The 21,666-nt window shown below is 44.3% G+C and overlaps 1 protein-coding gene and 1 pseudogene across 4 annotated transcripts in view; one reads left to right on the top strand and one right to left on the bottom strand.

Moving 5' to 3' along the window:
* Positions 1–2,358, bottom strand: part of itpr3 (inositol 1,4,5-trisphosphate receptor, type 3) — a 340,721-nt gene extending 338,363 nt beyond the window's left edge. For all 4 annotated transcript variants that reach the window (XM_088289554.1, XM_088289555.1, XM_088289556.1 and 1 more), the window contains exon 1: positions 2,127–2,358. In XM_088289554.1, coding sequence (XP_088145680.1) covers positions 2,127–2,218 — 92 coding nt within the window. In that variant the 5' untranslated portion in view covers positions 2,219–2,358. The remainder of the gene's footprint in view (positions 1–2,126) is intronic.
* LOC148340961 (uncharacterized) overlaps positions 1–21,666 on the top strand; it is a 99,705-nt pseudogene that overhangs the window by 35,811 nt on the left and 42,228 nt on the right.

Genomic DNA, 21,666 nt, shown 5'->3' with positions numbered 1-21,666 from the left:
GAATGGCTGTGTCATTACACGTGGCGTAAATTTAACACAGAGGGGAAAAAAACATATTACCAACAGTCAAACATGGTACCAGCACCATGTTCGACTGCTTGTATGATGTCAAGCTGAAGCACACTTGTGTTCTGTAACAGGACAACAATCCAAAATACACCAGCAAATCAACTTCTGAACAGCTTTAAAAAGGATTTTTAGAATGGCCTCGCCAAAGTCTTGTCTTTAAGACAATTAAAATGCTGTGGCATGTCCTTAAAAAGACCGTTCATGCTTGAAAGCCCTGCAGTGTTGCTGAAATAAAACACTTCTTCAAGGAACAGTGAGTCAAAATATCTCCTCACAGATGTGAAAGACTCATTGCCAGCTATAGAAAACGCTTTTCAGCAGTTTTTGTTGCTAAGGGGACCCAACACCTTGGTTTAGGGGAATTTGCTTTTTTACATAGGGCGATGCCTTAAAATATTCTTTTTATATAGATAAAACTACCATTTAAAACTGCCTTTTATGTTTACTTGTTGTCTTTGTCTAAATATTTACATTTGTCTGATGATTTTACAAATTAAAGCTAAGAAAGAAAGAAAGAAATTTATATGAAATACTTATATTGTGATACATTTTTCTGCAGTATCACCCTCTTCTATTTTCCAACTTCATAGCTAACAGTTAAATGCTCTATTGCAGATTGACTGTTATGTCTTCTGTCACAAATAAACAAAAAGGTATTTCTTTTGATCTGTCATTGGTTTAATAGAAATTTTATGTATCAAAAGTACTAGTGGTGTCAGTTACTTGGTATCCGGGAGTTCTCAAAAGTTTCATACTCATACTGGTACAGGTCTGTAATAAAGAGCTATTGAACATCCCTAGTAAAGAATTAATGCTGTGTGAGGAAATTTCTTGTTTGTGCTTCTCTCCCCATGCTACAACTTCAATCTCCAGTATCAGCAAGATGCAGCTTGCAGGCTGTGATTCATACAGGGTTAGGACTATTCCACACATACAAAATTCAAAGCTTAACACATGAAAACCACTGACAGAAAAGTGCAACAAAAATGTTGACAGTTTTTGTGACATTTCTGAGAAATTTTCTGTCATTTTGGAATTACAATTTATTGAAATTGGCATTTTCATTTCTGAAATTAGATTGAACTTCTGTGATTCTGGAGGACATATAACTGTTCATTCGATGTGAACGCATGGATTATTTTAGTAGCTAAACATTTTGACATACTCATTTGTACAAGATTGAAAAATCATGTTGCATTAATAGATGGTCAAAGTCTGATTTTATTGTTGTTTTACTTTGTTTTTCTAGATGCTGCCTTGGCATCAACCCGGGGAGTGTAACAAAAACTAACAAGACAACGAACAAGAGTGGTAAGATGGCACAAAAGAGGACAACGTCAGTAAACATATTTTATACAACTCTTACGGAGTTGAAGTAAAAATAAACAACTATGACAACAGCTAATGTAATGTCATGTCATGCAATAAACTACAAGTAATTAGAGTGCAATTGAGGGGTAGTTGTTTTGTATGTATGCGTTATTGTATTTATTCATGTACACCGTAAAAAGTACAGTATTCTACTGGCTGCAGTGACCCAGTGGAATAGTGTAATTTTCTCCAGTATGATACTGCACTAAATTCCAGAATTAATTACTTTATTTGTTTAACACTGCTGCCTGTAAAACACAGAATATTTTAGTGATACAATAAAATGCTGTCATTTTCCTTAGTTTTTACAATAATGTTGACAGTATAGTGTATTATATTTTCAGATTATTATTGACAATAGTTGGACATCGTTTTTATTGTTATGATAACCACCACCATCTTTATCATCATCATCATCAGTAATGATAAAAATAAGGATTCTTTTATTTGTATTTTTTAAATCAAGTCAACGATGTTGCTCACGGTTGACAGTGACTTCGAGCGAATAATACAGTTTCAATAGAAACAGCTGAAACGTTTGCTTACACGTGTAGGTGCATATGATTGTGCCCGTTCAAGTGTGTTTCAGTGTTAAAATTGTTATACCTAACCCGTGACCCTAGTAATAAGTGTGGGTGTCCTTGAGGGAAAAAAACATTAACAACAATGTGCGTGTGCGCCCTCACCCAAGGGTGCTGATGAAGCCATTGACGGTGCCCTCGGCGAAGAGGGATACCAGGTCTCCGATATGAAGGAAACTGGACGCTGAGTCTGACATGTTGGCTCGGCAGGTGAATCAGAGTTAGAGCGAGCGCAAACTTGTCGGTGCCGAACGTTTCTTCAGGCCGGGAGTTTGCTCTTGCTTTGGTTAGGAGGAACTGCCGGTCTGTGTTCAAGTCCTACCCTGCACAGCAAACAGTCCGCTCCTACTTTTTGTTTCAAAGAAGGAAGTGAGCGGAGGTGTGGAGACTTCAGTCACGTGGGCTTCGCGGGACACGCCCCCTGCTTCAAACTGCACGTGAGCTGACTAAAGATTGTCTCCGCTTTTCTGACCGCGTGCATCTACATGTTGATTCTCCAAGTATATTAGAGAGGCGGGACTTATCTTTGACCCAATAACAGCTGAACAACATCCTAAAAGACTTTACAAAGTGTTACAACACGTGAACAACTGTAAATAATGAAACGTATTAACTAGAAAATACTTAACTATAAATTGGTAGTATAAACAAGGATGTGAAAGCCACTAGCAGTGACGTGCAGTCAGGCAGAACCTCACTAGCACCGTCTACTGGACGTCCTCTACATGTGAAGAGTTTAAAAGAAAATCTTTAAATTACTATATTAAATTATGTGGTATTTTAATTATATGGTCCATACTTTCCATTTTATTTTATTTTTCAATCCAATAATCATCAAATATTTCTCCATTCAAATAGCTGGATGTGTGTCTTTCCAATGAAGAATGAGCAGAAAGCGAAGTACATTGCAATAGACAAGGCATCACCAAATGGCGGACCGCGGTCCGGAATCGGACCGCGCGATGGTTCGGACCGGACCCATGACCAAGCTATGATGATTTTTTTTCAGGGCGCATTCGCAAACGTCGGCGCTGCAATTCTAGTTAATACGGAAAAGGTGTCACTGATTTGAGCCAATCAAATCTTTTGTTTCCGATCCATTGCCAATTGCGCAGCAGACCGGAAGAGAGTGCTGCTGACAGTATGCTTTGCTAAAAAGTTAGCGAGGTCGATGCGTCTTGTTTAGTTTCGTTCTGGCTGCAGCCAATTCAAAACCAGTGTGCATCATATGCTCCGAAACCGTCGCAACATTGCGAAGCGCCACTACGCAACAAAGCACCGCCCTTTTAGGCAGTTATCCGCTGAAGTTTGAGGTGAGCGCACGCAAAAACATCAAACTTCGAGTGCAGTATAACAGATTTTTACATTTTCGTTTACAGCCCAGTGGCATGCAAACGAATGTTCACTCAAAGTATCATGGATTTTGGGGAAACATAAAAAAAACATTCAGTGATGGGGAAGTTGTGAAGGAGTGCTTAAATACGGTTGCACAAACAATATTTAAAGGAAAACACAAAGCCCAGATGTGTGAAATAATCTACCAAATCCCAATGGCCCTGACTCCGTTCCAACCCAGAATTAAATCACTGGGAGGGCATTCACAAACTCATTTTTCTCATTGAGAGAAGTTAAAAAAATATTCAAAAGAAAAGTTGGTGTCAAAGCTCATTTTTAATTAGTTTTTCATGAGGACAGCCATTTTTATTGATTGTGTACTGAACATGTTGGCCTGTTTTACTTGGATAATTAGGCTGTCCATTTTTTTTTAGGCTGATAACTCTTTGATTTAAGAAAAAAAGGTAAAAGATGTTAACTCAATGCTTAGCACTTGATATATTTCTGCACGAGATATTTTACTGTTTTTCTAGAAGTGGCAAACTTAAATTCCTGGAACCACATTTTCTTTAATGTGAAATAAACGCCTTATATTTGTTTGACTGGCAAAGGTGTTTGTGAACATTGCTAAATATTTAGTATATAAGTGCGCTCTGTTGAAAATGACTAAATATTGAAACTATATAAAAATGTGAACATCTGCTAGACATTAAGGGAAGTTGGACTTTGGTTCGGACCTTTTAATTGGAAGAAATTTTAGTCGTGGACCTCTGTGACTTTTAATTGAATACCCCTACAATAGACGTTGCTGTTTGTCTTTCTATCGCCAATTAACATATTGTAAAGTCGCTGGGAGGCTGAGACACTCCCAGCATGCTTTGCAGCACTCGTGTTAGAAATTGTAACTGATGACAAAGAGGCTCTTGTCCTTTAATGGCGATACCAGCCGAACATGTCATGATCCGTCTCTGTCTCGCCACGTGTTTTTCGGTCTCTGTTTTTGTTTTCTCAGCTGACCCGTGGGCGTGTCTCCCGGCATTTTCATCATGCCATGTTTTCACGGCCGGAGAGGCACGCCCACCGGTCACTCAGCTGTATCCTGTCATGTCTTGATTGCCGCCCTGTATTTAAGCCTCCGACACTGACTATTCCTTCCGATTGCTCACGCCACGTACCACGCCTTGTATTGAATTCTCGAACCTCTTGTTATGACCCTCGTTACGCCCATTGACTACGCATCGCGCCCTGCTCTCGTCGGATCCCTTCGCTCGTTTCTGATTGACTTCCCTTGCCCTTTTGCGGCAAGCGATTTCCGTTCTCGTTCTCCCTTCTTGCGTTGCAAGCTCTTTTCGTTGTCGATATCGTTTTCCCCCTGGAGTGGATTTGCCCTCCAGCGCTTTATGTTGTCCTTCGTCGGCTCCACGCCAATTTGCATTGTAAGTACCTGTGTTCTAATAAACATCCTGTTAAACGCTGCATCTCCTGTGTCCGCGGTTAAAGGGTTCCATCTACACTGCTTTCTCAGCCGCGGCTGGGGAAGCAGCTCCTTACAGAACAAACCCCTCTCTTGCAAGAACAACCTCGCAAAACCCCCGCAAGACAATTGTGACACTGAGTTACCGTAAAGCTGCAACACAGTCGCAAACAAAAATTTAGCAATTTAACATCCCCCCTCTTTTGTGTTATCTTTAATATCGAAATAAGCGTTCATTTTCTGAACTGGACTGCAGAAGTGCAAAAAAATCAAAGTTGCTTCTCAGAAATCAAGTTAACCTGAAACATGCATTAATTACACAAATCCCAACTGCATGAGTAACTTTAGCATCAATATAAAAAAAATTCCACTCGCTACTTTTATTCCCCTACAACCCTCAAGTGTATTTTTTTTTCTTGTCCGATTTTCAAGTTATATATTTTCTAACCTCCCCCCAAAGGCCATAAGTCTCTCAGTCTTACAGGTTAAGCTTGACGACTGGTTTCCACACCCGTACAGAACGCATCACCATCTGAGTAGGTGGGGAAGTCGAGGACGTTGACTTACCCCGGCATACAGCAACGGTGTCATCTATGCCAGTGTTGACACGCTGTTCATCCGTCAGTTAGTAGTCTTCGGACGCACCATGACTTCTCGTGATCCAATTTGGAAAACACTGAGTCACCTGGTCCTAAAGAAGGCAAGGTTCTGTCGCCATGGCGACGGTTGAAGTTGTGAGCCTGTTTAGCCTTTTCCTTCCTATCTGTTTCCTCCACATCTGTCCTGCTGGGCCACTTGGGTTTGAGGTTCTCCGCCAGCATTGGGAGCGTCGTTCCAATTTCCCTCCCCATCAACAGCTCGGCTGGGCTGCAGTCTGTGGTGAAACAGGGCGTAGCTCTATGACACATGAGCTCCATGACAGGGTTCTCCTGCCTCAAGATCTTCTTCGCTGTCTGCACTACTCTTTCTGCATGTCCATTTCCTTGTGGATGATGACGGCTGGATGTGTAGTGTTGAAGTCGAGTTGTCTAGCGAACTCCTGGAACTCAGGACTTGTAAACAGGGGACCATTGTCACTTACTATCTCACTTGGAATTCCAAATCTTGCCAAAACAGTTATCAAATTTTTGATTATTTGTGCACTCGTTGTAGACAACAAGGTGTAATATTTCAGAGAACCTCGAGTAGTAAACCGAGATTACAAGGTAGTTGTGTTGTTTTAATTCAATGTGAAATGCAAAAGCTACAACACAACAACGTTTGAACCACAGCGTTATTGCAAAAGCTACAACACAACGGAAGTGAGCGAAACTCCCGCGGGATGGGAAAAGCTGGAACGTTGGAATAGTAATAAAAGTAAAGTTGTTTTATTGTTGGAGCTTGTATCACTGTAGCAGTGTCAGAAATAGTTTGTTGCCTTTCAAATGATTTATTTGTGATGTTCCCGTGGTTTGTCTGCGCGTACGAACGACGGGCTCAACGTGTACAAGAGGACAGCTGTCACTTGCCAGCCACGTAATAGGCGTTGCTAATGTTGAGTTCATGTTCAAATAAAACAAGGCTGAGGCGCTAAATTGCGGTTTTGATAAGTGAAGTTGGAAAAATAAACTCAAGTAAAACACATTTATTTATCATGCTTTATGAAGTATTGTAGCGTCTTCAAAAGACGACGTCAGATTGCTCCGTGATCTGGAACCGACGCCAACTCCAAGCAACCTGTTCTGTCATCGTTACACACAAATCTCCCTCCCTCTCTTCTCCCCGCTTCTTTCATTCTCGCACAACCCTCAAGTACAATTTGAATATTCTTAAAATTCAGTGGATAATAATATCGTGTGGACCGAAGGCTAACATTACAATTGTTAAAGTTTAACATTACTCTTCCCACTTTGCGCCTTTTCCCATCGCGCAAGAGTTTTGCTCACTTCCGTTCCCTCGGCACTTCCGTTGTGTTGTAGCTTTTGCAATAGCGCTGGGGTTCTAATGTTGTTGTGTTGTAGCCTTTGCATTTCCGTTGTGGTTTTGCAATAGCGTGTATTTCAATGTTGTTATGTTTTCGCTTCTGAAATTGTTGTGAACTTTCTCTGCCCCCGTACAAACTGCTATAAAACACAAAATTACAATGCATCTTAATTTATGTAGCGTTTTCACAACAGCTGCAGTTGTAACAAAGCGCTTTGCAAAACATTTGAAACCACATTAAAAATCAAAATACTATCAGATAAAAACTTCAACTAAAAACTCAGGCAATGACTGCTTTTGGTGTATGTTGGAAGAAAAATCATTCAGCCTCTTAGAAATGTCTGACACAAGGCAACTTGAATTTTGTCCTCACAATAAATAGGAGTTCTCATCCTATCGCAGAGTTTTAAAATTGCCCTCCAGCGCATTAGAGCAGGAATTCTCTGATGTAAAATGTTGTGGGTATCCCTTCACATTTTCTGTTGGGCCTAACCTGCAGAGTATTAAGAAAAAAAAACAAACGAGACCTGTTGACTATTTAGAAGTTATTTTTAGAGAAATAATCACTTGCTGATGCATATACATCGCACAATGGGGAGTTGCAGACTTGCCCAACAAAAAGTCCTCTGTTGGTCAACATATCTTTGAGTGGGAAAAACCTCCTGAATTTCCATTCATCTGTAAAGTTGTAGGGAGCGAGTGGGCTACGGTGTGTCTGATCAGTGAGCACCGCTAAACTGGCAAGTAATGGCTACATTTACAAAAGAAAGGTGGCTAATTGTAGGCTGTTGACTTGTACATTCAAACCCTGACAGCCATTCGGCTGCCCTTCAGTCATGGCAGGGGGAGTAAGAAAATCATGGTGCGTTCTAGTGTAAAACTGTTCCAGTCCACTAAAGATATCTGTCAAACTTCTCGCACGCCCAGATACCAGCCAATGCTTCCTTTTCTATCTGTGCGTCGCAAGAGTCTGCTCTGCTAAGCCTTCGGGAGCAATAAGCTACGAGTATCCAGTGATCCCCATGGAGTTGCAGTAACACACTACCCCGTCCATAGCTACTTGCATCAACCGATACAGCAGTTGGCTTCCCCACATCGTAGAAGGCAAGTAGATGAATGTTGAGAGCCGACAGCTGTCTGGATGGGGCGGTATGTGGAAGAACCTGCTAGCTGCATCCAAGGAAGAAAAGATTGTAGCTATGCTCAGTTTCGCTATGATGTCATCAGCTGTGGGCGAAATGTATCATTCTCTTTTAACAGCCTTAGGTCGACACGGATGCGGGCTTTTCCTGTGCTTTTCTTCAGGACTGTCATCATAGGTGAACACCCTCTCTATTATGCCATTTTGCTCCACTCGCTGTGACTCTTCTTTCACCTTTTGCAGCATGGGGAGATGAACAAGTCGCGCTGTGTGTACAGCATATGGCAGAGGATTGTCTTTTAATTGTATTCTCATCGGTTCGGTCTTTAAAGTCCCATGTTCACTGTATGTGTGTATGTGACCTCTGTTGGTCACCATCTCTACTCTCCTCACCGGGTTTATTTTCACAGACATTGGCTGGCTGAGGAGGTTAATCACCATGCGACCACGGATAACATAAACTGCAAGAGGGTAGGTTTTGCCTTTAAAGGTAACTGTGCTTTGAATATGACCTAAGCACTGCAATTCACCACATGGGCTATCGAGTGGAATGTCAGCAGCCTGCAGTTGTGTTTTGGGGATGAGCGAGTGATAGGACTGTTCGCAGATGACGTCCACATGCTTAGCTTTTCTAAATTTTCCACACTGTCCATTACAGCCCTCTCTTTGCTTAACATGTTTCTTGGTGCGCTTGTTGAACTTGTTGGTCACTTCACGTACCATCCCAGTTGTTTCTCCTTGTATGCTAATTTGGGATGTCACCTCTTCACACTGCCTGATGGTCTCAATAGTCAGCGCCAGCGTTAGGTCGTTTGTCAGCTGGAGTTTATGTGAAACTTCTTTGTCCAATATTCCCATGACGATCCTGTCTCGAATGGTCTCCTCTCGGGTCGCGCCGAAGTCACAATATTCGGAGATCTCATACAAGGCTCTAATGAAAGTTCTCCGCCTTCTCGTCGTGCGCGCTGGTGGAAGCATGCGCGTTCATGTATCGCATTCCTTCAAGGCACAAAATAACCGTCGAACTTGCCGAGCACTCGTTCAAAGTAATTTCTGTGTCCATCTTTGGTGAATCTAATCGACTTGTAACAACTATTCGGTCAATCTTGTGAGTGTATATCTGATCGTGAACCAGAGAACTGCCTGCATTACTCCAGTTCGCCTCTTGTGGCACTACGTCAGATAATTTTGTATGGTTTAGCGGATAATTGACGAAAAACCTCATTAAATCAGTCTTTAAATCTGAAGGGGGTTACAATAAAATGTGTGGTGAGTTCTTTTTCCAAAATAGAGGTCTATACGTTGTTCCAAACACATTTCACACTTGATTTCTGAAAATGGACAATATTTATTAACTAGTACAGTTATTGAACACACCAGACACAACAAAATCCTAATCTACGTCAAGCCCAAATAAATGAAGAAGCAAAAAAAAATCTGAAATTAATAACCAGTGAAGGATAAAATGGGACATCTAATAGATGAGCGTAAGAAGGTGTAGTGATGACTATAGTAACAGTGTGTGACTTTATGGAATGCTCAAAGTTTGCTAGCGTTCACTTACAAATTTGTGTGGACCAACTAAAAGCCAAGGGAGCCGCATATGTTGTCACTTACGTCTGTTCAGCAGGGTCTTCCGTGTTGAGCAGGTATGAAGAGAAGAAAAAAAATAAAAAGAGAAAAGTACCAACCAAAGAAGAACAAACCATCAAAAGTTCACAAAAAGAAATTTGCGAACCAAAATGCCCTTGAGAGTTTGTTCTCTGGGGTGATTCTGAAGAGTTGGAGAGAGACAGTTTGGGGTGATGAGAGAGAGCATCATGGGTGAAGAGAGAGAGCGTCATGGGTGAAGAGAGAGACAAAGGCGCGGCCTTTAATCTGCTCGGAACAGGTCGAGGTGTGAACTATTAGCCCCCCTCAGCTTCAGATTTCAAGTGAGGCCAAAATATTTTACTAAAATTTGAGTCTAGTGAATTGTTCTTTTAAACCTTTGTACATTTCACAGTTTCTAATTTACATAAAATCTCATGCCTTAGCTGGAAACATCTCATGTTGAGCCAAAGCCAAAGTCCAGGCAATTAAGACTATAACATTGGACACTATCTATACTGTTACATCAGAACATGACCAGGAAAGTAGTTTTTATCATGACCTACCAGATTCAAATATATTTTTATTTCAATGTAGTTTGGGTAGATAATCCTGGACAGGAAATTGTATCTGGGGTTTTTATGTAGAAATCTTGGGATCAGTCTTTGGCCTGCCTGCCAAGTTGGTGGAAGCTGTCACGGATTTGGAAGACGACAAACTGTCTGTTGACGGCAGCTTGAATACACAACCAGTTTCTGCAGAAGTACTCGAGGTGACGAAGAGTATCCCTCATCAGGAGTCTGTTGATCAACTTAGGATCTGGCAAATCCTAGCCAAATCAAGGCTCGGCCCCTACACGTCCTCCACCCGCATGCTGAGCACCAGTTCCCCTCAAGGATGCGTGCTGAGCCCTCTCCTGTACGCCCTCTACACCTACGACTGCAGCCCGGCCCAAGGCAACAACACCATCGTCAAGTTTGCTGACGACACGACAGTGGTCGGTCTGATCTCGGAAGGTGACGAGACAGCCTACAGAGAGGAGGTAAAGAGACTGACAGCTTGGTGCAAGGACAACAGACTGCACCTTAACACTGCAAAAACAAAGGAGATTGTCGTCGACTTCAGGAGGAACAAGACGGTACCGCTCCCCCTCTGCATCGAAGGCGTGTGTGTGGAGAGGGTCCACACGTTCAAGTTCCTGGGAGTACAGATCTCCGATGACCTTTCTTGGACTCACAACAGTGGTAAAGAAGGTCCACCAGCGTCTGCACTTCCTGAGAGTCCTCAGGAAATTCAACCTGGACAGGAAGCTGCTGCTGGCCTTCTACCACTCGTTCATCGAGAGCCTGTTGACGTACTGTGTCTCCACCTGGTACAGCGGCTGCACTGAGGCGGACAGAGTGAGGCTCCAGAGGACAGTCAAAACAGCGCAAAGGATTATTGGCTGCCCTCTCCCCTCACTGTCGGACATCTACACCGCCCGGTGCCTCAGAAGGGCTCTCAACATCGTCAAAGACAATACCCACCCAAACACACACCTGTTCGACCTGATGCCCTCTGGCAGGCGCTACAGATGCATCAAATCGAGGACCAATAGACTGAGAAACAGTTTCTTTCCGAGAGCCATCTCCATTCTGAACTCTCACACACACACGAGACCACCCTTACCTTGCAGAACAGCATTGTGATGTGTTTTTATATACCCTATTCAGTACTAAATTCCATTGCACTCTCTTATTTATTTATCTAATTTATATATTTGTCTGTATTATTGTTGTATTGCACTGGAGAGGGGAGCCCTCTAATCTCGTTACACACTTGAGTACAATGACAATAAAGGGATTTCTAATTCTAATTCTACTCAGCAGACATGGTGATGCGGTCTGGCTGGATCTTGTCTTTCAGATGTTAATCAGTGGTCCACATGTGGCATATACACTACAGACATGTAGATGTTCTCGGACTCGTAACCCAAGGTTTTTAGCAGGCTGCTCGCCTGCACCGCACCCTCTTCTCTGTCGAGTTTTGTAGCGGTCCTAAATCTCACAAATCGCTGCTTCCAGTCCGGCCACTCTCCAGGCTTATCAAAGGGGAAACTCGTCAGGGGATTAAACTTGGTGTCAGGGAAGTTTCTATTAAAACAAGTCTGAACAAAATCAATCAACCAGCCAAGATCGCCTTTGTCACTCGCGAGGAGAATCCCCCTGAGCAGTCAGGGGCGAAGCTACTGCTTCCTGCTCCCGCGTGGTTTGTATTGTATCACAGCAAAGCAATTTGAATATGCAACTCATACAGAATGGAAAAGCCCCTTGCATAAAGGTCAGTGTGACTTCAGCTTGTGTCCTTGGATCTCAGACACATTTACTTCGTATCAGTCTCGAATGTGCGCCTTGTCTCTTCCTATCAGTGCAGGCACTTCTGTTAAAACTGGATAACACGGGTACAATGTTCACTTGAATTTCAAATGACCTGTAAGCATAGTTTGAAACTTGATAATATGACAAACTAATTTCTTTGACACTTGGCCATTGTGTCAAATTAACTTCTGACACCATGTAAATGATGACAAAGTGGCTCTTGCCTTTTAACACGGGTTTTAATGGTGATACCAGCCGAACAAATCCCTCTCTCGCATCAGCAGCCTCGTGAGACCCCCACGAGACAATTGTGACATTGAGTTACCATAAAGCTGCAACACAGTCGCAAACACAAAATTAACACCGTTTCCGGTTCCGGCGCCGCGCGAGTGGCTGCCTGTTTACAGCAGTGTGGCTCACTATTGAGCCTTTTTCGTGTGTTTTTTCCCTTTACCCTGTTTTATTTTATTTTTACCTCATCTCAGCAATGGACATACAACATGCGGTGGTTTTACTGCTGTTGGGGGCTGTTTTTTGCGCGATCGTGTCCGGAGACGAAACTCGGAGCTACGGATTGATCGTGTACTCAAGAGATCAGCTTTTAGCACTCCGTGCTAACCCCGCGTTGGCTCCCGGAGCGAGACCCGATATCCCCCGCGAGCTGAGGAGGAAGAGACGGGGATGTCGTGCGGGGGCTAAACGCCAGGCAAGGAGGAGACGATACCACCACGTCCTCCCGCCCGTTATTATGGGGAATGTTAGATCCCTCCCCAATAAAATGGACGAGCTAACAGCGCTAACCCGGCACGAGAGGATTGTCCGGGAGGCCAGCTTGCTGGTGTTCACCGAGTCGTGGCTAACAGAGCTAACGCCGGACGCCGTCGTGGAATTGGACGGCTTCCAAATACTACGCGCGGACAGGACACTAGAGAGCGGTAAGAGGAAAGGGGGAGGGCTGGCTGTGTTTGTTCATGATAGATGGTGTAACCCTGGGCACATAACTGTTAAGGATCAACTTTGCAGTCGGGACATTGAGCTGATAGCTGTTAGCATGTGTCCGTTCTATTTACCGCGAGAGTTCAGTCACGTGATCGCGGTGGCGGCGTACGTGCCACCCTCTGCTAACAGTGAGACAGCCTGTGACGTACTGACTGCAGCTGTGAGCAGGCTACAAACACAGCACCCAAATGCCCTGCTCCTTATCTCTGGTGACTTCAATCATGCTTCTCCTTCCTCTTCTCTGCCTTCATTCACACAATATGTAACCTGCCACACCAGAGACAATAAAATATTGGACCTTTTCTATGCCAACACCAAGGAGGCGTTCACATCACTGCCCCTCCACCCGCTGGGCAAAGCTGACCACAACTTGGTTGCTCTCCTGCAGTATGTACAAACCTCTGGTCCGCAGGCAGCCAGCTGTGACACGCACAGTTCAGCGATGGTCCGGAGAAGCCGAGGAGGCCTTAAAGGACTGTTTCAACACAACTGTGTGGGAGGTATTCAGCGAAGCTCACGGTGAGGACATTAATGGTCTAACAGACACAATTACAGACTATATTAACTTCTGCATGGAGAATACCATTCCCACCAGGACTGTAAGATGTTTCTCCAACCACAAACCCTGGATCATACCGGACATTAAAGCTCTCCTGAAAGAGAAAAAGAGGGCTTTTGTGTCAGGCGACAAGGACGAGCTGAAGAGAGTGCAGCGTCAGCTGAGAAGGAGGATCCGAGAGGGGAAAAAGTCCTACAGGATGCGGATGGAGGAACAACTGCAGCAGAACAATGCCAGGGATGTCTGGAGGGGCCTGAAGACCATCTCAGGCCACGGACAACCAGGTAAGACCCAGAAGGGGGGGGGGCTTCAGTGGGCAAATGAGTTGAACCTATTCTTCAATAGGTTTGATCAAATGCCTGACCCCGCTCAGGCTCCCCTGCTGCAGCCCCCACCAACCCCTCCTGCCACTGCGAACGAGACCCTTTCTCCCCCTCTCTCTCCCCTCTCTTTCTCCACAGGCTCCAGTTCCCAGCCTCATCAGACAACCACCACTTCCTCCTGCTCAGCCTTGTTCCTCACAACATCTCAGGTGAAGAACCAGCTGAGGAAGATGAAGGCGAGGAAGGCAGCAGACCCAGATGGGATTAGCTCCCAGCTTCTCAAATTCTGCGCAGACCAGCTGTGTGGAATCGTCCAGCTCATGTTCAACCTGAGTCTGAAGCTGGGAAGAGTCCCCCAGCTGTGGAAAACATCCTGCCTGGTTCCGGTTCCAAAGACACCCCATCCGAAGGAGCTCAACAACTTCAGACCAGTGACGCTGACGTCTCATCTGATGAAGACCCTGGAGAGACTGGTCCTCGTCCATCTGCGCCCCCTGGTCAGCTCCTCAATGGACCCACTCCAGTTCGCATACCAGCCTGGCATCAGTGTGGATGATGCCATCATCTACCTGCTCCACACTTCACTCTCCCACCTGGAGAAGGCGGGTGGCACGGCGAGGATCATGTTCTTTGATTTCTCTAGTGCTTTCAACACCATCCAGCCCGCCTTATTGGGAGACAAGCTGGAGAAGGCGGGAGTGGCCCACCACCTCATCACATGGATCCACGACTACCTCACAAACCGGCCACAGTACGTGAGGACACAGGACTGTGTGTCTGACGTGCTCCTCCGCAGCACGGTAGCGCCGCAGGGAACTGTTCTGGCGCCCTTCCTGTTCACCCTCTACACCTCGGACTACAAATACAATTCCACAACCTGTCACCTGCAGAAGTTCTCTGATGACTCTGCGATTGTCGGCCTCATCACTGACGGTGACGATCGGGAGTACAGAGGGGTTACGCAGGGGTTCGTGGACTGGTGTCAGCAGAACCGCCTCCAAATCAACGGTGGGAAATCCAAAGAGCTGGTGGTGGATTTCCGCAAGCGTCTGCACTCTCCACCTGCACAAGTGAATATCCAGGGAACAGACGTTGAGAGGGTCTCAACTTACAAGTACCTGGGTGTTCATCTGAACAATAAACTGGACTGGAGCGACAACACAGACGCTCTCTATAGGAAGGGTCAGAGCAGACTCTTCCTACTCAGGAGGCTGAGGTCCCTTGGCGTTCGGGGAACACTCCTCAGGAACTTCTATGACTCGGTGGTTTCATCAGTCATCTTCTATGGAGTGGTCTCCTGGGCAGGAGGCATCTCGGGCCGGGACAAAAAGAGACTGGACAAACTAGTGAGGAGGGCCAGCTCTGTCCTGGGCTGCTCCCTGGACTCTGTGGACTCAGTGGGGGGCAGGAGGATGATGGCAAAACTGTCATCAATGCTGGACAACCCAGCCCACCCACTCAATGACACTCTGAGAACACTCCACAGCTCCTTCAGTGATAGACTGTTACACCCTCGCTGTACCAAAGAGAGATTTCGCCGCTCCTTCCTCCCGACTGCTGTCAGACTTTTTAACAAGAACATTGGGTCAGGCCTACAAACGGGAGGGCATTAGTGCAATTGTGCAGTCCTAGGATGCAATATACACTACTACTGTACTTTCAGCCAATGGTGTACTTAAATATTGACCAATGATGTATTTTGTTTACCATTACAGTATTCTTATTACAGTACTTTTATCACTGCAGTATTTCTACCATTGCAGGACGTTCACTATTACAGTACTTTTATCATTGCAGTATTTCCTATCATTGCGGTACTTTTACTATTACAATACTTTTATCATTGCAGTATTTTTCTATTGTTGCAGTACTTTTACTATTACAGTACTTTTATCATTGCAGTATATTTTATCATTGCAGTATTTTCTATCATTGCAGTACTTTTCTATCATTCAGTACTCTTACCATTACAGTACTTTTATCATTGCAATATTTTTACAAGTTAATATTTTACAGAGTTTCGGTTCGGACGCCGGGTTTTTGGATCATTCTTGGTTTCCCCGTATGGGTACTCTGCCACCGCACGACGACAATGTGATGATCCGGCGCGGCGGCCCTGAACTGTTGCCAGCCAGTCACAGGGTAGACATAGACGCCGTCACTGAGTGGGAACCGAACCCACGCTGCCCGCACACAACTCGGGCGAGTGTACCACTACACCATCAGTGACTATCCTTTTGGGTAATACAGTGAAACCCCGCTACTTCGCGGTTCACCTTTCGCGGGTTCAGTGCTTCGCGGGTCTAAAAAATATTCGGGGGCATTGTAGTTTCGCCGAGCGGCACAAGGGGGCGCTGAAGCGGTTAGACGGCCGGCGTGCGCCGAAGAGGAGAGTGGACGAAGAAGAGAGTAGACGAAGAAGAGCAGGTTCCCCCGGACACGATTGGTGGCGACGTTTCGCGCGGTTCGGACCGTATCAGAGCTCCGGCCGGCGTGCGTGGCAGTTAAGCCGTAGATGAGCACCTCCCCCGGGCACGGGCGGTGCCAAGCGGCCCCTAAGTTTAACCGAATGGAAGCTCCCGAGGAGGAGGGCATGCTCGCGTCACAGTAAGCCGAAGAGGAGCACCTTCCCCGGGCACGGGCGGTTCCAAGCGGCCCCTAAGTTTAACCGAATGGAAGCTCCCGAGGAGGAGGGCATGCTCGCGTCACAGTAAGCCGAAGAGGAGCACCTTCCGCCCGGGCACCGGCGGAGCGCGAGGCTGTCAGTTATGAATGAATAAATAAATAAATGAAGAATGCCACCTTTCATTTCACAGTCATGATCCGTGCCTGTCATGATCCGTGCCTGTCATGCCGCGTGTGTTTTTGTTTTTTCAGCTGTGTGGGCGTTCCTCCAGCGATCGTCTCGTCAGCTGCTGCGAGACGCGCTGATTACACTGACTATATTGTGATTATAATAAATATCTTTGTATCACCACCTTTTGTCCCGTGTCTGCGTTTGGAGAGTCCTGTTCAATCCTCCAGCTCTGCTGGAGGATCATAACATTCACAGGGCACACCGGACGGCGTACCAGCAGGTAAAAGTCGAAGTAATTAAATAAATACAAAAAGAAGTAATTGAATAAATACAAAAATAATGGCTGGGGAATAAAAAAACAAGTTTTAATAATAATTTTTTTTTGTTATAACATGAATTTCACTCTCTCTCTCTCTACCAGTATATATATATATATATATATATATATATATATATATATATATATATATACATATATATATATATATATATATATTTTATTTTATTTTTTTAAGCATTTTTGAAGGTGTGCCGCTACTTCACACCTATATATATTTATATATATATATATATATATATATATATATATATATATATATATAGGTGCGAAGTATATATATACACGGTGTTTTTTTTTGTCTTTTTTTTTTTTTTTTTTTTGAAGGTGCGACGCTACTTCGCGGATTTTCAGTTTTCGCGGGTGGTCTCGGTCCCCATTAACCGCGATAACCGGGGGTTCACTGTATTACATTTATCGATACTCAGAGTGGTGTCTTTGAAAAGGTACCGATGACGCGCTGGTCTAATGATGAGCATCTCGGTTTTATCTGAGTTAAGACACAAAAAATTGAAAGACATCCATTGTTTAATTTCGGCAAGGCATGCCTCTAATTTATAGCAGTCGCGCGGATTCGTTATATCCAACGGCATGTATAACTGCGTATCATCAGCATAACAGTGAAAACTAATGTTATATTTCCGTATAATATCACCAAGCGGTAGCATGTAGATGCTAAACAATAGAGGTCCAAGTACCGATCCCTGCGAAACTCCACATGTGATCTTACAAAGATCCGAAGTCGCATTGCCATGAATTGCACGGTGCGTCCTCTCCAACAGATACGAATTAAACCAAGAAAGCGCTGAACCTGAAATGCCAACACACGTTTTAAGGAGTTTTAATAATATGTTATGATCAACGGTATCAAAAGCGGCACTAAGATCGAGTAAGAGTAATATTGATGAGGTGTCGGTGTCCAAAGCTATGAGAAGATCATTAGTAACTTTAGCAAGGGCCGTCTCAGTAGGGTGGTCGGCTCTAAAACCCAATTGGAAAGGTTCAAATTGATTATTAGCAGTCATATATTCATTAGGTTGTTGCGCTCGACTTTTTCAAGAATTTTTGCAATAAACGGAAGATTTGAAACCGGACGATAGTTGTTGAGACTCTCTGGGTCAAGGTTTGGTTGCTTAAGTAACGGTCGGATAACGGCGATCCTAAAAGCTGCTGGTACTATACCCGTGGTAAGCGATAGATTAATTATATTTAAAACAGACGGTCCTAGGGTCGTAAACAGTTCTTTAATTAGTTTGCCAGGAAGCGGATCGAGCACACAAGTTGCCGGTTTTGCCGCACTAACCAATTTTTTTAGGCTTTCAAGAGATATTTTTTTAAATTTACATAAGGTTATCGGACAGTTATCAGCCCTAATGTCCCTATTAACACCATTTCTCGCGGAATTTGACGGAATTGTAAGAACAGTGTCTTTAATCTCATCACGAATACACTCAATCTTCCGAGTAAAGAATTGCATAAAATCATGAGCTGAATAGGAAGCGCTATCCGAGGTTGGTTGCTGTTGCGTTAGTATTGCTACGGTATCAAATAAATATTTAGCGTTGTTTTTATGTAAGACAATTATTCTAGAATAATAATTAGTTTTGGCTAGATCAAGCGCTTCTTTGTATATTAGTAAACTATCGTACCATGCCTGACGGAAGACCCCAAGTTTGGTCGCACGCCATTTGCGCTCAAGCAAATGATTGTTTCAGTATGCGCGTTTCCTCTGTAAACCACGGAGTAAGTGTTAGAGTATGTAAATAGTTTGTGTATTTTTAATCATGTTTTTATACACTATTTGTATCAATGATAATTACACACACACTCATAGACACGCACATCATTGCTTCAGCACACATGCGCACAACTGGCACACCCACACGCTTGTTTAAGTTTCACTTTCCATAAGTTTTGTTTTCCTCTGAATAAAGTCCAGCGGGATGGGCGAAGAAGTCAGTGAGAGTGCGGGAGATTGAACTGGCAAGACGCCTATTTCACCTCCTGGCTTCTCCTCCCATCCGCGATGGAGAAAAGACAAAACCTTCCCTGGTTATCCCTCTGGTTCTCTGCATTTAATTCAGTCTAATGAAGGCGTCAGAACCTTTTAAACCTGACAGTAAGCCTCTTTGGACGAGTTTTAGTTTTTAAAGGTGCGACGGAGTCAAGCGCATTTAACAAAGCGACATTAAAGTTGTTTGTGAGATCATCACTCGTACCAATATAATTAGGAAACGAAGCAGTTGCTAAAGGGAGTAGCTCAGAGAGCGCAGTGGTGGTTGAGGAGCTAATGTTGCGGCTGCTATAGCTTTGATTATGGTCAGAACGATGACAATGAGCCAAGACTTAAAATTTGATAAAGTAATGGTCAGATATAGCACTAGTATATGGTAATACATTTAATTTTGAGGATGCTAAGCCTCTGGTTAATACCAAATCTAACGTGTTACCATTTATATGCATTGCTTCATTTATTATTTGCGTGAAACCAAACATATCAATTATTGTCCGAAACGCCACGGTAAGTGGTTCCGACGGGAGATTCATATGAATGTTGAAGTCGCCCCTGAGAAGTATATTATCCGCATGAGTTACTAAATCAGCTACGAATTCAGAAAATTCATCTAAAAAGCCTGAGTAAGAGCCAGGCGGACGATAAAGAACGGCAAGATAAAACGGCAGCGCGGCTGTGGATCGCATAATGAGAACTTCAAATGTTTAAAAGGAATTGCTAGGACGAGGACTAAGTCTTAGATTAGATTCGGAAATGAGGGCTACACCCCCGCCTTTCTTTTGAGGGCGCGCAACATGCGAGCTCACGAAGTTTGGAGGCGAAGCCTCATTTAGCGGTAAAACTGATTCGGTTTTAACCAGGTCTCGCAAAGACCAATCATGTTAAGATTATGGTCTCTAATAAGGTCATTAACTAACAAGGCTTTCGATGAAAGCGATCTAATATTTAAAAAACCGAGTTTCAGTAAAATAGGTCTATCTAAGTTATTCCGCGCACCAGGACTCCTGGTCATAATATTAAGGAGATTGCCTTGCCTAGGTCCCGGATTGTACCTCGAGCAACTATAAACGCGGCGAGAATTTCCGACGGTCGGAATCCGATAGTTATTTACCAGCTTTCGAGTGCTATTATTTTGAGAGAACGGCTCGTTGTCGATAAAACCGACCGAGGAGGAATGCTTAAACCCATCATGTCTTGCCACCTCAGTAGAAATTATATCAGTATGAGATGTAACAGCGTATGGTGTGTAGCGCTCAAATCTAGAAGAAAAGCTATGTGTGTTGTCTAAGTCTAGCATAGCGCTAGTTAGCTCTAGCCCAACAGACTCCATACCCTTCCTTACAGGCTCACTATTCGCCTGCAACCCGACCTGCTCTAATATGAATAGTCATGGAAGGCTCAAACAATAATCTATGTTTCTAGAAAGAGTGATGGCGCCTTCCCAGTTAGGGTGAAGGCCGTCCATCCTCAGCAGGTCGGGTCGGCCCCAGAAAGAAGGCCAGTTATCTATAAACTGCAGTCCCTACTCACTACAAAAACTAGCCAGCCACAGATTTAGCGAGAATAATCTACTAAACCTCTCATCATTGCCTCTCGCAGGCAAGGGGCCAGAGACAATCACTCGATACAGACTCATCTTTCTGGCGAGATCACAAGTCCTTGCTATGTTTTTCTTTGTGATCTCTGATTGCTTCACAACACCACAGCAGTGGTAAAGAAGGTCCGCCAACGTCTGCACTTCCTGAGAGTCCTCAGGAAATTCAATCTGGACAGGAAGCTGCTGCTAGCCTTCTACCACTCGTCCATCGAGAGCCTGCTGACGTACTGTGTCTCCACCTGGTACAGCGGCTGCACTGAGGCGGACAGAGTGAGGCTCCAGAGGACAGTCAAAACAGCGCAAAGGATTATTGGCTGCCCTCTCCCCTACACCGCCCGGTGCCTCAGAAGGGCTCTCAACATCGTCAATGACAATACCCACCCAAACTCACACCTGTTCGACCTGTTGCCCTCTGGCAGGCGCTACAGATGCATCAAATCAAGGACCAATAGACTGAGAAACAGTTTCTTTCCGAGAGCCATCTCCATACTGAACTCTCACACACACACGAGACCACCCTAACCTCGCAAAACAGCATTGTGATGTGTTTCTATATGCCCTATTCAGTACTGAATTCCATTGCACTGTCTTCTTTATTTATCTAATTTATATATTTGTCTGTATTATTGTTGTATTGCACTGGAGAGGGGAGCCCTCTAATCTCGTTGCACACTTGAGTACAATGACAATAAAGGGATTTCTATTCTATTCTATTCTATTCTATTCTATTCTATCCTAGTGTCATTAGAGCCAACGTGTATCACTATATCTGAATAGCTAGCGTTGTTTGCACTGCGCTGGTGTCTAGGTGTCTTACGCGCTAGCTCCATAAGATTAGCTTCTATGTCGGGTGCTCTGGCCCCAGGAATACACATTACTGTGGCTGGATTTTCAAGCTTAATGTTGCGGGTAATGGAGTCACCTATCACTAAAGTGCGGGAGCCGTGAGACAGAGGTGGAATGGAACTGCTATGTGTCTTAACAGGCTCACCGCGATGAGCAAGCCGTTTACGGCCAATGCTAACCAGACTAGCAGGTTGGCTACAACCCGTGCTAACAGTCGTGTCCGCCACGTTTACGCTTACCACATTACTCTGCTCTAGCTGGCGGACACGTCCCTCTAGCAGGGAGAGTCTTTCCATGAGAATGGTGCAAGTGTT

Source organism: Idiotropiscis lumnitzeri, chromosome 3 (genome assembly GCF_059441095.1).
Source record: "Idiotropiscis lumnitzeri isolate Australia: NSW breed Sydney's pygmy pipehorse chromosome 3, RoL_Ilum_1.0, whole genome shotgun sequence".
NCBI lineage: Eukaryota > Metazoa > Chordata > Actinopteri > Syngnathiformes > Syngnathidae > Idiotropiscis > Idiotropiscis lumnitzeri.
The sequence above is the reverse complement of the archived record's forward strand: the minus strand, read 5'-3'. Positions and strand labels throughout refer to the sequence as shown.